Here is an 18,512-nt window from a genome sequence, read left to right on the forward strand (position 1 = left end):
CAGTGGTCTGTTCTTGTCTTTTAAGGTAGTGCCAGTGTTTGGTTCAGATCTTTCATCAGCTGTTCTCCATCTCAAGCCAGAGGAAAATAAGCACACAAGCTTTTATTTCTTACAAAGAACCAGCTGCTGGCTGGACTGGAGCCCCTCTCCCTCCCCCAGCCCTGTGGGGCCCAGGTGGGGTTCCACACCTGAGCTGCTGCAAACCCTTGTTGTGCAACAGCTTTTATCTGCAGCAGCCCTGGCTTCTGTAGGCCGGGGATGCTTTTCATCTGCTCCAAATTCTCAAGGTGTATGTAAATAACTAATTATTGGCAAAGACGGGTGTGTGCAGCTCAGGGTGTGGACGTGAAGGAGTGGGTGTTGTCTTCACGAGTGAAATAACTTGTCCAAGCACATGAGAACATGAAGGAATGCCCATGGGCAGTGTTGGAGCACTGACCAGCCCTGTGGGGCCTGGCAGAGGTACCTGCAAGGTTCAGGAGCATCAGGGACCAGCAAAGGAGAGGGACAGGCCTTGGGAGATACCTGGCTCCTGCAGCAGCCCTTCCTCAGAGCAGCCTGGAACTTTTGGTGAGCCCTGTGTTGTACAGGTCCTCAATGGGATGTTCTTGATGGAACCTGTGGCCACCTGCAGGTCCCAACAGGGCCAGGAACCCTTCCTCCCATGAGGAGGAGCCCTCATGCTTTGCTGCTGGAGCTGCTGTTTCCTGGGTGCCCTGTCTGGCAGGAAGTGGGTGCAGGCTGGGGGTCTGAGGTGCAGCCATCCCCCATGGGGTGCTGACAGCTGCTGAGTCCCTCACACCCCCAGAAGCAAAAAGGCAAATCCAAGCTTTGCATCATGCGAGGGAGTTGTTTTCTTCGGTTTGTTTTTCTCTTCAAGAAAAACCAGGGGTTTTCAAGTCTGACTCAGGCATTGTGACCTCTGACATCACTTCTGGTTTGCTCTGCAGGCAAAGGTTCTTGTCTCTGTTGGGTTGTTGTCAAAAATATGCTTTTATCTCACCACAAAAACACACTCAGTAAAAGTTATTAAGAAGCCTGGGTTAAAAAAAGAACTGATCTCAAAGTTTTTTTGTTGGTTTGGGGGTTTGTTGGGTTTCTTTTTTTGCATTTATGTAATTATTAGATTTTATCACCCCAAAAACCTTCTAACCTACAAAGCTGGTACAGTAACGGGTACATAGCAAAAAGCAGGCCCAAAGGGTAAGTTTTGAAAGGGATTTAGATGTTAAAATATGAACCAGGCACCTTGTGAGGTTGTTCAGAAATGATTCACCTGGTAAAATGAACCAAGAGCCTCTGAGATCTTCATGCACCCAAATCCCTTCCAAACCCCTCACCTACACACAGGACTGAGCTTGGCTTCCCAGAAAGAAACAAGCCTCATGTTTGTGCAGTAGCTGAACTTTCAGAGAAGAAAAAAAGACTGACAGAGAAACAAACAAGGTTGGGGTTTTTTAAAAAATGGTAAGAAATCACCTGTGTATAACCTGGACAAGTCTTGCCAAGTTGCTCTGCCTGGAGCCAAACGAGCTGCAGACACTGCTCACAAGAGAGGATTATGCTGGTGACAGAAAGAAATAAAACAGATTAAAGGAGCTTTACAGGAATAAAATATCAAAGCAAATCCAAACCCTGGCACAAAGGGGCAGCTCGTGTGTCAGGGAAGCAGAGCCTGCTCAGAGCCTTGTGCTGCAGCAGAGAGCAGAGAGCCTGACCCTGACCTTGGGAGGCTTGGGGGTCCAGAGCCCCTGTGGGGTGATAAACTGGGGGTGAGGAGGGTCCTGAGGAGAAAGGGAGGTGTGGGTGGGCAGCACACAGGGAGCAGGGTCAGACCCTGGCTCTGCTCAGGCCTTTGCTGAGGTCCCTCCTCTATCCCAGGTTGTGCTTTTCCATTTCCCACCAGCTCCAATGCAGCCTCTGTGCCTGCCCCGTCCCAAGGAGCCAGCGATGGTTTATTTCTCCTTGTCTTTCCCCAGGTTTTGCCCTGAACTTGCAGCCAGGCAGGCTTTGCTGTTCAGTGTTTTTTAAAAAAGCCATTTTTGATTTTTTCCCTCAATTTATCAAAAGCTACTCAGCCACCAATCCAAACCCCCACAGCATCAAATGGCAGCGTGGTGTCCTTGCTCCTGTGTGATCTCCCTTCATCCCCTTAACTGAAAAGTGTTTTCCCAGCAGTCCCAAGTGCTGGAATCCTGGGGAAAACACCCCTCATGGCCAGCTGGAGATGGAATTGGGGCAGGTGAAGTGCTGGCAGAGGTGTGTGAGCTGCAGCAGGCGCTGCCACCAGGAGTCCCCATCAACCTGCCCGAAGCACACGCAGCCCCAGCCTTGGCTCTGAAGGTGAGCGGTGCTTTTCTTGCACAGGATCCTCAGTGCCAGCCAGCAGCAGTTGTGGCAGCTCATGCTCAGGGCTTGGCACAAATTACTGACTTCTGGATCATAAGTGAAGCTTTACATGATGATTTACGAGCTGCTGATTGTACCAGCTCAGAGTGAGATGCAGTTGTACCAACTCAGTGTGAGGCATTTCAGGCAGATCAGGGTGAGATGCTCACAGGTCAATCACCTGCAGCTTTGAGGCTCCTGGACATGAACTGCAGGTGCTGCACTGCAGAAGTGGGGGTTGATCATGCCAGGTACTCAGAGAGGCTGGAATTCCATGTGCTCTCCCAGCCAGGCACCCAGCAAGTTCCAGATTCATCCTGGACTGTTACAGCCAAGCCTGTTTGTGCCTCCAAGGAGTTGCAGCACCTGCTCAAGACTTGGAACCCAGAGCATCCCTGGGTTTGAAATCCCCTGTGAATGCAGTGTGATACTGACAGTGGCTGGCAAACCTCTCCCATCAGGACCTGATGACCAAGTGGGATCAGGCAGTTGAATCTGAAAGCCCAGATCCTGCTTCAGGTCTGTCTTCTTGTGCTGTTTGTGCTCTCAGTTCCCCTCTTTCACTTTGACGTTTTTTTCCACAGTCTTCGAGGGGTTTTTTGAAGTGGTTTCGCGCGTTTCACACTGATGTCTTATTTTGTTGTAAGTAATCACGTAAAGCTTCACTTGTCACTCCAGAAGTCAGTAATTTCTGTCAACAACCACTTTAAATTTGCTTTTATCACCCGATTCTGTTAAAGAGTCAAGAAAAAGCCATTTTAGTTCTGGCACCAGTTTTAGGGTGGGGAAAGCCGAACCAGAAAGAATGACAGTAACAACAACAGAAACCAAGCGAAAAAAAATCTCATTATCATGGGTTTATTACAATCTTTTTAACCCCAGGGATAAGAAATGCCAGATCTGTAACAGAGAAGGCTGGATGAGCTCTTCTTGGAGCAAATACTGATGGGATTATTTCCAGTTTCTTGATCCAGTTTTCATCCAAAGGCAGCAGCAGATTGGTGTTAAACCTTCCACCTTTTGAACAATGGAACACAGCTCACAGGAGTGATATTTGCTGGATGCTCAGGGACACTTCAACTCCCAATTATTTTTGAGGGTCATAATGCTTTATCTCTTTAATCAATATCCCTTTATCTCCCTAAAACATATCTTGTTATGTCTCTAAATCATTCATGGCTCACTAGTGTTTGATATCCTGTGGGAATTGCCCAGCACTTTGCACAAACCATCTCTAGACACAGCTGGTGCTCATATGCCCCCCCCCGACATAGTTTCTGTAACATTCCAGGAGCTTTTCTTCCCATTTTCAATCACCTCTCCTTTCCCACCCATCATTTTGTGATGACCACTGTTTTTCCTTCATGTTCAGGCCAGGAAGGATCTGTTTGTTCATCTCAGTCCCTCTGCACACAGCTTGGGCACTCTGGGCAGACAGGAGGGAGCAGATGCCATGGGAAGCTGCCCAGCCCTGCCCTGAGGGACACAGGGACCAGCAGTGCACATGGTCAGTGGCTGGTCACCCCTCCCTGGGTTTGGAAAGGGGAGTGTCACTGTCCCTGTCAGCCTGACCCCTCCCCACTGCCATCTCCAGGTGTGCTTCCCTCCTCACACCTCAATTTCTGGGCTCCAGGATGAGGGAGCTTGTGGGATCTCAGGATTTGAGTCCTGGGATGCAGGGCCCCCGAGACCACCCTTGGGGGGCCCGGGAGTCCTGGAACGTTGCCAGAAGTGTCTGGTGGCAGGACTTTGACCCTACACGGGAGACGACACCTTTATGAAGATAAGAGGGCCTCACCAGGGTGAAGGGTGGAAAGATTAGCTAATTAGAGGGTGAGAAACAGGGTTTAGGATTTATGTACAGGGGGGTTTAGAGGAGTAAGATGGAGGAATTGGGGTGTGTCCTACCCTCCTTCTTCTTCCTCCTCTCCTCCATCTTCTTTGGCCACGGTGGCACCTTTGGATTGGTTATTACTAAGAGTACACCGAGTTATAAGAATAGATGGTATTGGGGAAAAATGATAAATATTGTATACGTCACAATGGGTATAAAGATAGGTGCCTGCCCCGGAGGGCAGAGACAGTGTTCCCATGGCTGACTGCTGTGCGGATCTTTGTTCGGCTGAAAGAACATCTTTTAGATAAACAATTAATAAACATAAAACCAGAAAGAAGAACTGAAGCCTCTTCTCGTCCTTCGATACGCGGGCTGCCCCAAGGCCACCTCCGGGCCTTCCAGGCCCCTCAAACAGCCGAGATAAACCGGACAGGAGCTGCTCTCATGGAAGAGAATCATAGAGTGATTTAGGCTGGAAAAGACCTCCAAGGCCACCAAGTCCAACCTGTGACCCATCCCCACCTTCCCAACCAGACCAGAGCCCTGAATGCCACATCCAAGTCTTTCTCTGAACGCTTCCAGGGATGGGAACTCCAGCCCCTCCCTGGGCAGCCCCTTCCAAGCCTGACCACCCTGCCCATGAAGAAATTCTCATTGATGTCCAACTGTTGAGTGCAGGGCAGATGCAAATTTGGTAAATCTTTTCTTTTTCCTCAGGAAAAGAACTGGAGAGCCAGGCCATCACCTAGGACATGATGTGGGCACAAAGCAGGAGATTTCCTCGTGACATTGGGTGTGCCTTTCTCTGCTGTGGCTGACACCATGGGCAGCTGTGCATCCCAATCTGAGCCTGGTGCTGCACAGATTGCTTCCTCCCTCTGGGAGATAAGGATCTGTTAATAACCTGGTGGTGAGATCACAATCATGAGACATTTCTACACCTGCTCAAAAAACTCGGCTGGGTGAAGAATCCCAGCTTGGTGCCACTCTTAAGGTCAGGAATTTACTCGTGATTTCACTTCTGCTATTTTATATTTGCCTGAGGAACAACAACGTCAGCACCCCCCTGGAACGACCCTGCTGACTTCCACCACAAACCCCCCTGGATGTCCCCAGAACGTCAGAGGAGGGGCAAGGCCAGAGCTGGGACATCCCAGGCACCTCGGGTTGGCACTGCCAGGCAGAGAGAGCAGCAGGACAGACGTCAGGGTCCCTCCTGATGTCACTGCAAGGATGTGACTGGGAAGGGCACCCTGAACTCATCAATGCTTCTGTCTGGGCACCCCTGGCTTCCTCCAGCCACGGGGACAAACCTTCCCATTACCCACGTCAGCCAAAGGGAGGAACAGGGGGACAGAGCTGGTGTGTCCATCTCAAATTACCTAAAGTGAAACCAGTGGAAAATATTAAAAAGTTTTGAATCCAGGATGTAAGAACATCCCATGCTGTGCTTCTCTCAGACTGAATTCCTTCTCTGTAGGCAAAGCCCTGAGTTCTGATTTCCAAGGTTCCCCAGCCTGCACGAGGCACCTGGGAACCCTGTCCTGGAGCTCTGGGATCTTTCCCACCTCAGGATGTCTGTGAGACTGTGTTGGAACATCCCACAGGAATTCCAGTTTTACACACAGGCAGGGGATGGGAAACCACAGCTAACTTCCTTGTGATGTTCCTTTGCTGAGTTGCAATTTAATGTGAGGATTACATTAAATTGCAACTCAGCAAAGGAACATCACAAGGAAGTGCAACTCAGCAAAGGAACATCATATCACGTTAAATTCAGGATTACACAGTTCAATTCAGTTCTACTCAATATTTCAGTTCAAGTGGAACCAATGAGAACTGAACCAAAATCTCTCTGAGCAACTTCCTGTGGAATTTATCAGGATGCTGCGTTTTCTTTGAGAAGTTTATGGATGAAAGCTGGCGCCCAGCTCCTGCTGCAGCCTGGGCAGCAGGTTTAAATCACTGACATCACTCTCCTGGGTGCTGGAGGGGAGCAGAGGCACCCAGAGACTGGAATCCCTGGTAATTTGATTCCTTTTATACAGTTAATTAACTTTGGAATAACAAAGAGGTTCTAGTAGCACAGTGCAATGGCTTTCATGGGCACAGCTCAGGCCTGGCACTGTCTGAGTTTGGTCTGCCTGCTCACACAGGATCACAGTTCTGTGAAAAGCAGCTCATGGGGCACCGAAGTTCAGGCAACGTGTCCAAGAGATGGAATCACTCAGGCAATAGGCTGAAAATATACACAATCAAATTAAGCAAATATTTAATAAATGTTCTGAGAACCCTCTGGGTATAAAATGTGACTGTACAAGAGGTTCGGTGTCATACACAGACAAATTGTTTATTTTAAATATTCCCATTTAAATATTCCAATTTAAATATTCTCATCATTTTTAAGAAAAAACAGTTTGCTTGGACAGTCTAACAGTCCAAAAAACAGTCTAACACTACAGGATTTGGCATGTACCAAAACTTTGAAGCTGAATCTTGGGACCATGTGCAGAAACCAAGCTGCCTCTCTCACCTTTGGCTTCAGCCAGCATGGAAATGGGGATGGATCCACCAGAACTCTGCCTGCTGCCTCTCCCTGGAGCAGGGTGAGCACAGAGCACCCCGAGGGGCCCCTGCACATCCCAGGCAGAGCTGTGACCTGGTGTGAAGCCTCTGTTACACCCCTGGATTCCGGGTACTCTGCCGGTACCCAAGGGAAGCCTTTCATCTCAGGTCCTCCTTGGAGGAAGTGGTTATGAGATAAAGCTCTCGAGGCAGGGTACCTGCCTGCATACCTGGTGAGCAAAGGCACACAGAGCAATAAATAGCTGCAGAGATGGGAGCAGCACCTGAGATAAGTGCAGGGTGAGATAAGTGCCGGGTGAGGTGCGGAGGAGTCGGTGCCGCGCACTCATAGAGCGCCAAGGAGAGGGAGGGTCACTTTGTGTGAGCAGAGTAAAACTGTCACAGCTCTCCTGCCCCCAAAAACCCCAAAATCCTCACCCTGAGTACCCTTCAGCACCCCAGAATGGGTTCAGAACCACAGCAGCACTGGGAAGGGTTTGGAGTCGGGCTGGGACCATATCAAGGGAGGGTCTGAAACTGGATCTGAGTCTTCAAAAAGGACCTAAAACAGCCCACAGAACCCTCAAAACTACCCTCAGCTTCAGCTATATTTAATTTAGACTGGGATTCCATCCTGTGGTGCCCTGTTTTTCCACCTGGCTGCAGTAACAGCACTGACATAGCATAAGACAGAGAGGACAAGATGCCAAAGGCATCATTTCTAGAGGAGCCTGGCTCAGAAAAAAAGCAAGCTTGTGAGGAGCTGGAGACATTTCTGTCTGAGGAACAACCCCTCTATCTGAGGGGTCTGTTCAAGAGCAGAGCCCTCTTTGACTCCCAGCCAAACAAAACTGGGTTGGACAGGTAGATCCAAACAAAAAGCAAACACCAAACGAAAGCCACTGGTTTGCTCTGGGGGAAGGCATGACACTGACAAAGTGCAGAACCTTCTGGGGAAGACAAAAATACCCAGAAAAAGAAAGGGGGGAAGTCACTGAGCTGCTGACAGTGTAGGGAGGGAGAAGGACAGTGAGCTGTTGGTCATGGGCAGTCCTGTAAGCTGAGATTTTCATCCTGAACAGCCTCCCCAAAACAGGTCTGGCAGATGGGATGGGATGGGATGGGATGGGATGGGATGGGATGGGATGGGATGGGATGGGATGGGATGGGATGGGATGGGATGGGATGGGATGGGATGGGATGGGATGGGATGGGACAGGATGGGATCCCCTGTTTCCACCAGCACTGAGGGCTCCACTGATGAAGCAGGATTTGCTGGAGTGGGCAGGTAAGAAAGAGCCTCCTTCCCCTGTTTCCTTCACCACAGACCATTCCTCATGTGTCAGCCCAAAAGCAGAGCCCTCTTCACTTCCCCAAGTGTCAGTGACAGCTCTGGGTGTGCAGAGCACGCCGAGACAGCACCTGAGCACCTCCAGAGTTCAGCACAGCTCTGAATATCAGAGGAGGAGGAGGAGGAGGAGGAGGAGGAGGAGGAGGGTCCTCACGGGAGTGCAGGAAGTATAAATCAGAGTTCCCCGAGGAGGGTCCCTGGCAGGAGCAGGCAGGCTGTGCTGCAGTGGGTGATGCTCTCCCTACCTCTGTGACTGGATCCTGCTGGAACCACACCATGGATGGGGGTGAGTACTTGGGCTGCAGCCTTGGGCTGTGCCTTCAGCTTTGTTAATGATGCCCAGTCCTTGTCCTGTGACACAGGAGCGGAGCACTTCTATTAGAGTACTTAAACAGTACAAAAGACTTTCACCTTCCTCATTTTTACTATTTTACAAAAAAAAAATCATAGTTCTGTTTTAGAAGCTCAAAAACCTCAAATCACGTCAGAAACAAACACAAAAAAAAGAGGTTGGGAGGCAATTGGCAATTTTAAGGGGCCTTTTTGTTCTGAAGCAAACGGAATCTTGCGTAATTCACACCTTTTCTTCTGTGTTCTTAATTTAAAAAAATAAAGAGAGATAGGGAGAGAGAGGGGGAACACTCTCCCTGGCAACATTTTAATTCAGTGAATGAATCGAGGAATTGGGAGAAGAAGGGCTGAGTTTGTTCATTAGGTCCATCCAGTCTTTTGCAAGTTATTTCTATTTAAAAATACCTGCAGGAGCACTGGGGGCAGAAGGATGCATTGGAGATGCAGGAGGTTCTGGAGATGGATGCAAGAAGTTCTGGGGAATAAAGGAAGCTCTGGGGATGCTCCAGAGATGGGGATGCAGGGAAAAGAGGGAGCAGGTCCCACAGGACCCTCCAAGCAGGAACAGGGTATGAGTCAGGGAGTTTTCTTACTCCTCAGAGCCTCTGGCAATCAATGGCTTAGGAAATTCCTGGATTTTGGAATGCCTGCATCCAAACAAACACCAAACTGGACCTGCTCACCACACATAATTCTTCTCGTTTAAACTTTTGGCCTCTGCATCATCCTGAGGGCGCTTTGTGGGCTGCTTGTTCCAAGGGGTTCAGTGTCTGGGGGCAGCTCCTGGGAAAGGTCAATCAGGACAGAGAAGATAAAGAGTTAGTGAGAACCTGACCAGATTATGATAATGTTCCTGCTTTGGGTTTTTTGTTCTACTATTGTATTTCAGAGGAATATTTCCTTTTCCTGGAAGATGCACCACCGTGGTGCTTTCTTTAAAACACACCTGGCTCACTTCTGCAGGAAATTTTTGACTTGCTTCTTTCTCCTTATCTTGTCTTTTGATTCACAGTTTCCTGAAAGGAGTGGAGGTCGATAACTATTAACTTTCTTCTGTGATAGATCAGTGAGCACATGAAATAAGAGCATGACTGGGTTTCACTGGCTCCTCTCTCTCCTGAGATGACAGTGTCCTTCCTCTGCCAGTTGTGAGGAGGGGAAGGGGGAGAACAGGCTGCTAACTGCCAGTACTCATTAGATCACTTAAGTATGATTAACTTTTCTCAGAATTATCTGGTTCTTCCCCCAAAAGCCTCCTGTACTGCTGGAGAAGGGGCACCAGAAGCTGGTACATGAATAACGTGCAGAGAGCAGGTTAATCACTGCCTACACGTGTGCTGGGGCTTTGCAATTCCAGGTGGCCCAAAAACCTTCTTTCAACACGAGGGTTTGGCCACAGCAGGTTTGCTCAGCTTTGCCAATGCTCCCTAAAGCATTCCCAGCTCCTTCTTTGCCCTCATGCATCTCATCCCTAAAGCATTCCCAGCTCCTGCTTTGCCCTCATGCATCCCTCGGCTCTATCAGCAGCCAGAGCCTCAGGAGCTGCCCTGCTCATTTGTGTGATCTCATTAATCACCCTCAGGGCTGTGTCTCTCTCCTCTTCCAGGCAGATCTCCTGACACCGAATATTTCCACTGTCAGAGGCCTTTTTGGGTGCACCTGATGGGATTCACTGCCCTAGCAGCTGCTCTTGCCTTGCTCACATTTAGGAGCTGGTGCTGAGGGAGATCCAGATGAGCTGGGAGGGATCTGCCTGTCCAAAATTCACCCCCATTCTGCCACAGCAGTGTCCCCAAGTGCCCACCCCAGGTGCCCACCCCGGGCACCTGAACTGGGGCTTTAAACCACCTGGTTCTTTCTCTTTGCTATTGAGAGAGCCAGAACAGCTCAGCAGCTGCCAAGGGATGAATCCCCCACCACCTTGGGCTTGGTCTGTGGAGGAAAATTGTAAAACTGAGGGGTTCCCATTCCCTGTCATGAACAGATCCCTTTTTTCCTTCTCTCCCATGGAGCAATTCCACTTTCCATCCATTTCCAGGTCCTTCAGGACAAGAATGGCCTCAAAGCAGCACCTCCTTCCTTTCCTCCCATGCAGTAATTCCCCTTTCCATCCATTTCCAGGTCCTTCAGGACAGGAATGGCCTCAAAGCAGCTGAGACACACAGGGGGCTGCCACGGGGCTGTAGGGCCAGGCTGATTCATTGGCTGTGGTGGGGTTTTGGTGTATTTTTATAAATGAGGTTTCTAGTTCAACTGGCTGCAGGGACTTTTGAGAGGGTTTTTTTTTTCCTCAATATTTTGAGGAACAAAACTTTTAGAAAACTTGAAGAAAATACCCACAGCAGCCAACTGCCAGGAGGTGTAAAAAGGAAAGAAAAAGTAAAGAAATGCACCTAAAATGCCTGATAAGCTGCAGAGCAAGAATCCTGTCATGATAATTGCTTCTGCCCACTGCCCCAGACCACAGGACAAGTTGGGGAGATGCAAGTCCTGTCCAGTCTGACTGAAACCAGTGACACCAACGTGCTCAAACTGGCACAGAGGGAGCAGGAGGCAGCAGGGCCTCTGTGGTTGTGCTTTTGCAAATGTGTAATCTGAGGTGGGGGCACAGAAGAGGGGCAGAAACAGCACAGGTCTCTTTTCATATTGAAAAGTCATTTGACATTTAAGACAGTTGAAACAGCAACTGAAAAAGTGGAGAAAAAAGAAACTTACGATGATCTTCAAAGGAATGATATCAGCTGAACTGTTTCAGGAGTTGGTTGAGTCACGTTCTCAGTCCTGTTTTTCTAGACCTTCACAGGGTGATAAGAAAACAGAGCAGAGCAAAGGAGCCCTCACCAGGGCTGGACCTGGAGTTTGCAAACCAAGCCACAGAGAGAGGATGGAGTCTGGTTTATGTGGATGCTTTTCCTCCATGGGATGAGGGTGGTTCTTCTCTGCCTCTCATCCAGCAGCCACAGGGGCAATTTCCTGCTGGGGCTGAGCACCAGCACAGGAACTCATCACCCATCCAGAGGCAGCCAGGAGCACCAGCTCCAGCAGTGCCAGGGAAACCAGGCTGCTCAGAAGGTGCAGCACAATGCTGAAGGCTGCTGTGGTGTTTGCAGGGTCAGGGACTCTGTATTCCAGGCAGGAAGGGCAGTCACAGCTTGCTTAAACCCACCTAGTGGGTCTCAGTCCTTGGGGCTTTTCGTGTATTTCCTGTATCATATGCAAAAGCCAGGGCAGCAGTTAGAGGGGTGACAACCACAGCAGACACCAAAGCTCTTCCTGCAGTCTGGGACTGATCAGAGGGAAAGGCCCTGGCTGGACAGAGCAGCCAGAGCCCCCCTTCACCCTCAGTCCCTGCCCTGCACTCCTGAGTCCCCCCAGGTTCCTCCTGAGCTCCTGTGGGAGCCCCTCAGATACCCCCAGGAGGGTCTGGAGAAGGTGAGGGGAGGATGAACACAGCTGAGCACACACCTGCAGGAGCATCAGAGATGAAAATAAGGGGGAAAGTGAGACACAGCTTCCAGGAGGCCTCAGGGGAGGTGCTCACACAGGCCTGGGGATGAGCACCACGAGTTTCCCACGTGGCTGAGGATCTCTCTGAGCCACACATCACCCTCAGGTGTCAAAAACATCCCCACTCACAGGTAACTCTGTCTGATATTAGTGAAGCTGTGGCATGTGACTTAACACAAGGGCTTGGTGCAGTTGCCTGTAGTGGGAGTTCATCATCCTGGTGCAGTGCAGCGTGAGCAGGAGCCTGGCACAAAACTGAAACCAAGCAGGCACTGAGCACAGGAATCAGCCCCAATTATGAACAACCAGGCTGTGAGGAGCAAGGCAGAGTTCTAGGAGGAACAAGCCAAAGGTATCTCCTTGCTGAGCACCCCCAGAGCAGAAAACCCACAGGGAGTGAGGGGCTGCAGAGACCACCCAGTGCCTGGAGGGACATCCTGGGCCATGGCACCCCTCAGGGAGGGACACATCTCCTCCCACACCCGAGTGGAGCTCAGGGCTGTCTCACTGCCACCTTCCAGCTGAGCAACTTTCAGCGGCAGCTGCTTGAGGTAGATGCTGGTAGGAGCTGTAAAACCAGTGAGGAGAAAGCTTTCCCTGGCCCCTGCCCTGCTAACCACAGCAGGAAGAGCTGTTCGGCTGAGATTGCTCTCACCACCACCATACCTGGCTCTAAATTCAGCTTTTCCTCCCAGCTGTCAGCATCCTGTATTTTCACATCCCAAGGCAGCAGAAGCCAACTCTTGACATTTAGAGACAAGCAATAAATTTCAGCCAGCTCCAGTTCTATCTGTCCCAGGGGAGCTGAGCTCTCCTCTCCACGGCCCAGGCACCACACGGGCACAGCTGGGCCGGATTTATGGCCCTCACAGTTGGGTATTTTCACATGGATTAAGCTGCACCCTCACTGCTCAGACACAAGGGAACAGGCTGCTGGCTGCCTGCAGGGAAAAATAATGGATAAAATCAAAATGGGTGCATTGTGGCCAAGTTTAGAGTCCTCAGCTCTCAGCTTTCACTGCGCAGGGTCCTGAAGACATCCCTGCTCACTACAGGGGGTTGGACTGAGTGACCTTTAGAGGCTCCTTCCAAACCAAGCTGTTCCATGAATCCATGAAGCCAGAGGGACCAAATTCCTGAGACTCCACCATGCTCTGACAGCAACGCTCATGACCCTGGGTTATCTTGCTGGCATCTTCCCCTGGCTCTGGTTTCCTCAGTGGTGAGGGTTCTGCAGGGTTCACAGTGCCATGGACAGCATTACCCACTGCTTTTTCAAAGTAAGAACCATGTGGAAACCCCCAGTCAGCCACTAACACAACATCTCCTTCTTCCCTAGGCAAGCAGCTAAAGGTCACCCTTGTTTTCAGCCTGCCACTCGTTTTTCAGGTAAGATGTTTTCAACAACATTGTTGAGATCCAGCTGGGTTTGTGCTGTGGGTAAAGGGAGATCTCAAAAACTCAGAGCAGCCACCCACAGTCCCAGAAATGTGTGGGGACACAGCTGCTCACCCCAGGATCCAGCTGGGGGAGGTGGGAGGTGAGAGCAGAGCCCAGCTACAGAAAAACAAACACAAGAAACAAAACCAAGCAGAGAAAAATGGTGGAAAACGCAGTTTTTCAGATGTCCTGGGCTGTGTGAGTCCACTCTTAACCCCAAAATGAGCATTTCCAGGACAGACAGGAGTGCACCACATTGATTGCAGGGAGCAGATAATTCCTGCTCCCTGCAAATTCCTGGTCAAGGTGCTGCACTCTGACCAAACCCCTAGCTGAGAGGGATGGACCTAAGGAGGAAGAGCTCAGCATCCTGCCCTGCCTGGTGCTCAGAGTGCCCTGGCCCAGCAAGGAGGACCCCAAACACAGAGCTGTGCCACGACCTGCTCCCAAACCCAGGGCTGATCCTGGTGTCCTTCGTCCTTTGGCTGCAGTGGCCACCTCCCAGCCCGTGGGGCTCCCTGGGGCAGAGCAGAGCAGCCCCTGCTTTTCCCTTTCACTGCTGGCAGCCTGGCAGGATGTGGTGAAAGCCAAACCTGCCGAGATGGAGAGCACCGAGATGCTCTCCGATAAAGGGTGGGGGTATCCAGGGGAAACCTTTCATGTCTGTGAGATGGGGAGAATGTTCTGGAGATTATTAAGTCACAAAAGCAGGGCACAGATACCGCAGGCTCTGTCTGCCCTACAGGTTATGGCAGTGTAGGAAGATGAAACAAGAATAATCAGAACTGAAATCGGGGGCCTGAATGAGATGCTGGCCTGACACGGAAGCAGCTTCCTGCTGCACTCACTGCATTTCCTCACATTCTCACAGGCACCTCCGTTGATTTTTAATTTAGCTCAAGGATGTTTTATTTCTCACATTTTATCTGACAGCCGGCTGTGCACACACAGCTGGAGGTGGGTCCTGGAACACTCTGGAAAGCTGCCACACATCTGAGGGCTTGCAGATGTTACTTTGGCCGAGCACAAAACATTTCTGGTGGAATTCCCACTTGGAGCCCCCCAAAAAGCCCCAAACCTCACATATTTATGGGAAACAGTTTCAGCCACGAGGTTGTGCCAGTTCTCTTTGTGCTGTTGGCCTGAGACAGCACTTGGGAACTCCCTGGGACTTCTCTCCAGGCTCTTTTCCTTGCACAGCCACACCACCAACACAGCCCTTGTCCCAACACACTCTTCTTCTTTTTCCTCTTCTAGTTCTGTGCTGGGGACAATGTCACTGACTACTATGACTCCAACAGCACCATCGACTACAGCATGTTCGAGTCCCTGTGTGAGAAGGAGGAGGTCCGAAACTTCCGTGCTGCCTTCCTCCCGGCCATGTACAGCCTCATCTGCTTCACTGGGCTGCTGGGGAACGGGCTGGTCATGCTCACCTACATCTACTTCAAGAGGCTGAAGACCATGACAGACATCTACTTGCTGAACCTGGCCATGGCAGACATCCTCTTCCTGCTGACCCTTCCCTTCTGGGCCGCGAGCGCGGCCACACACTGGCTTTTTGGGCCTGCTGCCTGCAAAGCTGTCTACTGCATCTGCAAAATGAGTTTCTTCAGTGGGATGCTGCTCCTCCTGTCCATCAGCATCGACAGGTACTTTGCCATCGTCCAGGCGGCCTCAGCCCATCGCCTGCGGCCCCGGATGATCTTCATCAGCAAGGTGACCTGCTTCATCATCTGGCTCCTGGCCTTCATCCTCTCCATCCCTGAGCTGGTTCACAGTGGTGTGAACAACTCAGAGAGCAGCCCCCGTTGTTCCATCATTGCTGATGACTTGCAGACTTTCAACACTGGCATCAAAGTGTCCCAAATGGTGTTTGGCTTCTTAATTCCCCTCCTGGTCATGTCTTTCTGCTACCTCATCATCATCAAAACGTTACTCCAGGCCCGCAACTTTGAGAAGAACAAAGCCATCAAGGTCATCATCGCCGTGGTCATCGTCTTTGTCGTCTTCCAGCTGCCTTACAACGGCGTCATGCTGGCCAAGACCATCTCAGCCTTCAACCAGACCAGCTCGTGTGAGGAGAGCAAGAAGCTGGACGTGGCAGATGACGTGACCTACACCCTGGCCTGCTTCCGATGCTGCCTCAACCCATTCCTCTACGCCTTCATCGGCGTCAAATTCCGCACCGACCTCTTCAAGCTGCTGAAGGAGCTGGGCTGCCTGAGCCAGGAGCGCCTCTTGCAGCTCACCTCGTGCCGTGACAACAAGAGGAGCTCCTTTGCCATGGAGACAGAGACAACCACCACCTTCTCTCCGTGAGCCCAGCTCCAGGCACGCCTTGGTGGAGCTGAACTGGTTTTGGACGTTTTCTGGACTCCTGGCAGAGTAAGACCTGCCATACTGCAGAGAAGGGGGAAATCTAGGAGCCTCCTCCTGTTTCAAGCAGCAAGGGCTGCTGGCCAATGTCCCATGGGTGGAGAGACTTCACAACAGAGCTGTCACTAACAGCAAAGCAAGGGAGAGGTGGTGAGTCTGCAATTCCTCCTGTCATTTCACCTTCAGCTTAGTCTTTCCCTGTCAAAATGAGAAACGCTCAAAATAGAATGTTTTCCCTAAAAGAGACAAGTACCAAGAGAAAACAGACGTTGGTGCAGCAGAACTGCCTGGGAGCATCAGCCTTGATTTGGATGCTGATTTTAACAAGACAACAGCTCTGCAACCCCACAGAAATGCCCTTGCACTGAGTCAGTCCGAGGCCAACCCGCAGCCTCGGTCTCGATCCAACCCCAGCTGTGGAGTATCCGAGCACACGACTGCTCTGCCTTCCCCCATGAAATGTGAGACATGACCACAGCTAATGCAAAATCCATACAAACTCAAGCCATAATTTCAATTACTTTTTATAACATTGTAGCCACTCATAGCTCTGTCAGGAAAAGTACAAATTCTACTTTACTTCTGCCTGTATCCTGTTTCTGGGCTATCACCTGCTGACCTTGAGATAAATATGAATGTGGGTTTTCTCCTCCCTTCCCAGCCCTTCTAGCAGGACTTCAGCTGCCTTTGAAGTCAGATCTGTATTTCACTCATAAGCTACTGGGGCGTGTTTTGCATCGGTGCTGTCGGCACCAACAAAGACACGGCTGGCTGAGGTTTGATCTGAGCACTGTTCCACCTCTGCCAGGGCCACAAACAGCAGATTATTGTCATGGAAAATCAGACCTTGGAGGAGCCCAGACTGTAATTCCAGTGGGTGCTTTCACAGGAAGAGCGAAGATTTCTGATGACAGATGAACACTGTGGGAACCGCTGAACGTCAGCTGGGAGGAGCTGCTGCACAGCCTGGGCAGCTGTCCCTGTCCTTGTGCTGCGCTCCTGTCCCTGTCCTTGCCCTGTGCAGCTATCCCTGTCCCTGTCCTTGTGCTCCTGTCCCTGTCCATGTCCTGTGCTCCTGTCCCTGTCCTTGTCCTGTGCTCCTGTCCCTGTGCTGCTGTCCCTGTCCTGTGCTCCTGTCCTTGTCCTGTGCTCCTGTCCCTGTCCTTGTGTCTCTGTCCCTGTTCTGTGTGCGTCCTGTCCTGTCCTGCTCCTGTTCCTGTCCTTGTCCTGTGCTCCTGTCCCTGTCCTGTGCTCCTGTCCCTGTCCTGTGCTGCTGTCCCTGTCCTTGTGCTCCTGTCCTTGTCCTGTGCTCCTGTCCCTGTCCTTGTGCTCCTGTCCCCATCCTTGTCCTGTGCTCCTGCCCCTGTCCCGTTCTCCTGTCCCCATCCTTGTCCTGTTCTCCCGTCCCTGTCCTGTGCTCCTCTCCCACAGCACCCAGCTCTCCCAGAGCCATCACCAGTGTAGAGAGAAGTCTCAGCCTGGAGCTGCTCCTGGGGCTGCCAGGGGAGACATGTCCACGTTCCCCTGAACACACAGAGCCCTGAGCAGCAAAACACTCACCAAACAGACATTTATCCTGTTTTTCAATGCATGGATCCATCAGGAGCAACACAGAGAACTCTCTGGTTCATGGGCTGGAGAGCATTGCTTTAGAGAATTGAGGATTAAAATTCCAAGACAGAATTCCCTGGCTGGGTTTGAGACAGCACTGGCTGTCACCAAATCTAAATAAACTCTCAATAAACCATTTACCTCTGGTGCATGGGATTTTTGCCAAGGGCTGAGATTCGGGAAGAGAGGATTCTGCTTTGTGTGACTTATCTGTGCTCAACTGTTGAACTCATTTTCATTTACAGTGCCCAGGTAACTGTACAAAGTACTGCTTCTCTGTCACATGAAACAGGGGGTGACAACTGACACTGAACAGCTATTTGCCCTTGGTTTCTTTCTCATCCTTATTTGGGCAAGACACAGCTATCATGATCTTGGCCAGAGCCAGGGACACCCCCAGCACAGGGTATTTGCAGTTTTCCTCATCAGTAACAATATATTTTGTTAATGTATATTCAATATGTAAAGCTGCTTTACACAAAGTTCAATCTGTTCATGAATGTACCCCAAGAACACTTTTCATGCAGAACCATTCACCTCATTCCAGCCAGGAAATTGCTCCACCAGCACATGGAGCTCTACCTGTGTCCTGTAGATAAAACCTGATAAAACCCATTCCCCTCCTGCAAATGAAGAAGTCTTCAGGTCCTTAGAGACCAGATGAATTCCAAATAGGATCACACACAGCTGCCTCAGTGAGGCAGGGCTGATGTCAGTGCCTGGCTTTCCCTGGTTAAATTTAACAGACAGAACAAATTTGCATCTAATTTAGATGAGTCATGTTAACGTTGGCCTAAGATCCCAACCTGAGGTGTCTAAAAACTGACTGTATTTTGCTACGTGAGAAAAATAAATTATAACCATTTAAACAAAATACTTCTGGTTTTCCATTGCATTTTCTCCATCCTTGTCCAGTCCTTGTCAATTCTGCTGTCCTCTCAGGAGCTGTTTGATCAGCTCAGCTTCATATCAGTGCTGCCCTGCAGGAAAGAGAGCATGGAAAATAAACTAAATAGAAAAAAGTTGGTTTACTCCATCTGCTGATGGATTATAAAAGAAACAAGTCAGCAGCACGTTAAGGAG

General features: G+C 50.4%; 1 protein-coding gene across 1 annotated transcript; it reads left to right on the plus strand.

The window, feature by feature from the left end:
- Nucleotides 1-8,367: 8,367 nt before the first annotated feature.
- On the plus strand, nt 8,368-16,450 carry CCR7 (C-C motif chemokine receptor 7). Its single transcript, XM_064733830.1, has 3 exons — nt 8,368-8,427; nt 13,339-13,388; nt 14,697-16,450. The coding sequence occupies exons 1-3, from the start codon at nt 8,418-8,420 to the stop codon at nt 15,759-15,761; spliced, it is 1,125 nt and encodes a 374-aa protein (XP_064589900.1). The 5' UTR covers nt 8,368-8,417; the 3' UTR covers nt 15,762-16,450.
- Nucleotides 16,451-18,512: the final 2,062 nt, after the last annotated feature.

This window comes from Zonotrichia leucophrys, chromosome 27 (assembly GCF_028769735.1).
Source record: "Zonotrichia leucophrys gambelii isolate GWCS_2022_RI chromosome 27, RI_Zleu_2.0, whole genome shotgun sequence".
Lineage (NCBI taxonomy): Eukaryota > Metazoa > Chordata > Aves > Passeriformes > Passerellidae > Zonotrichia > Zonotrichia leucophrys.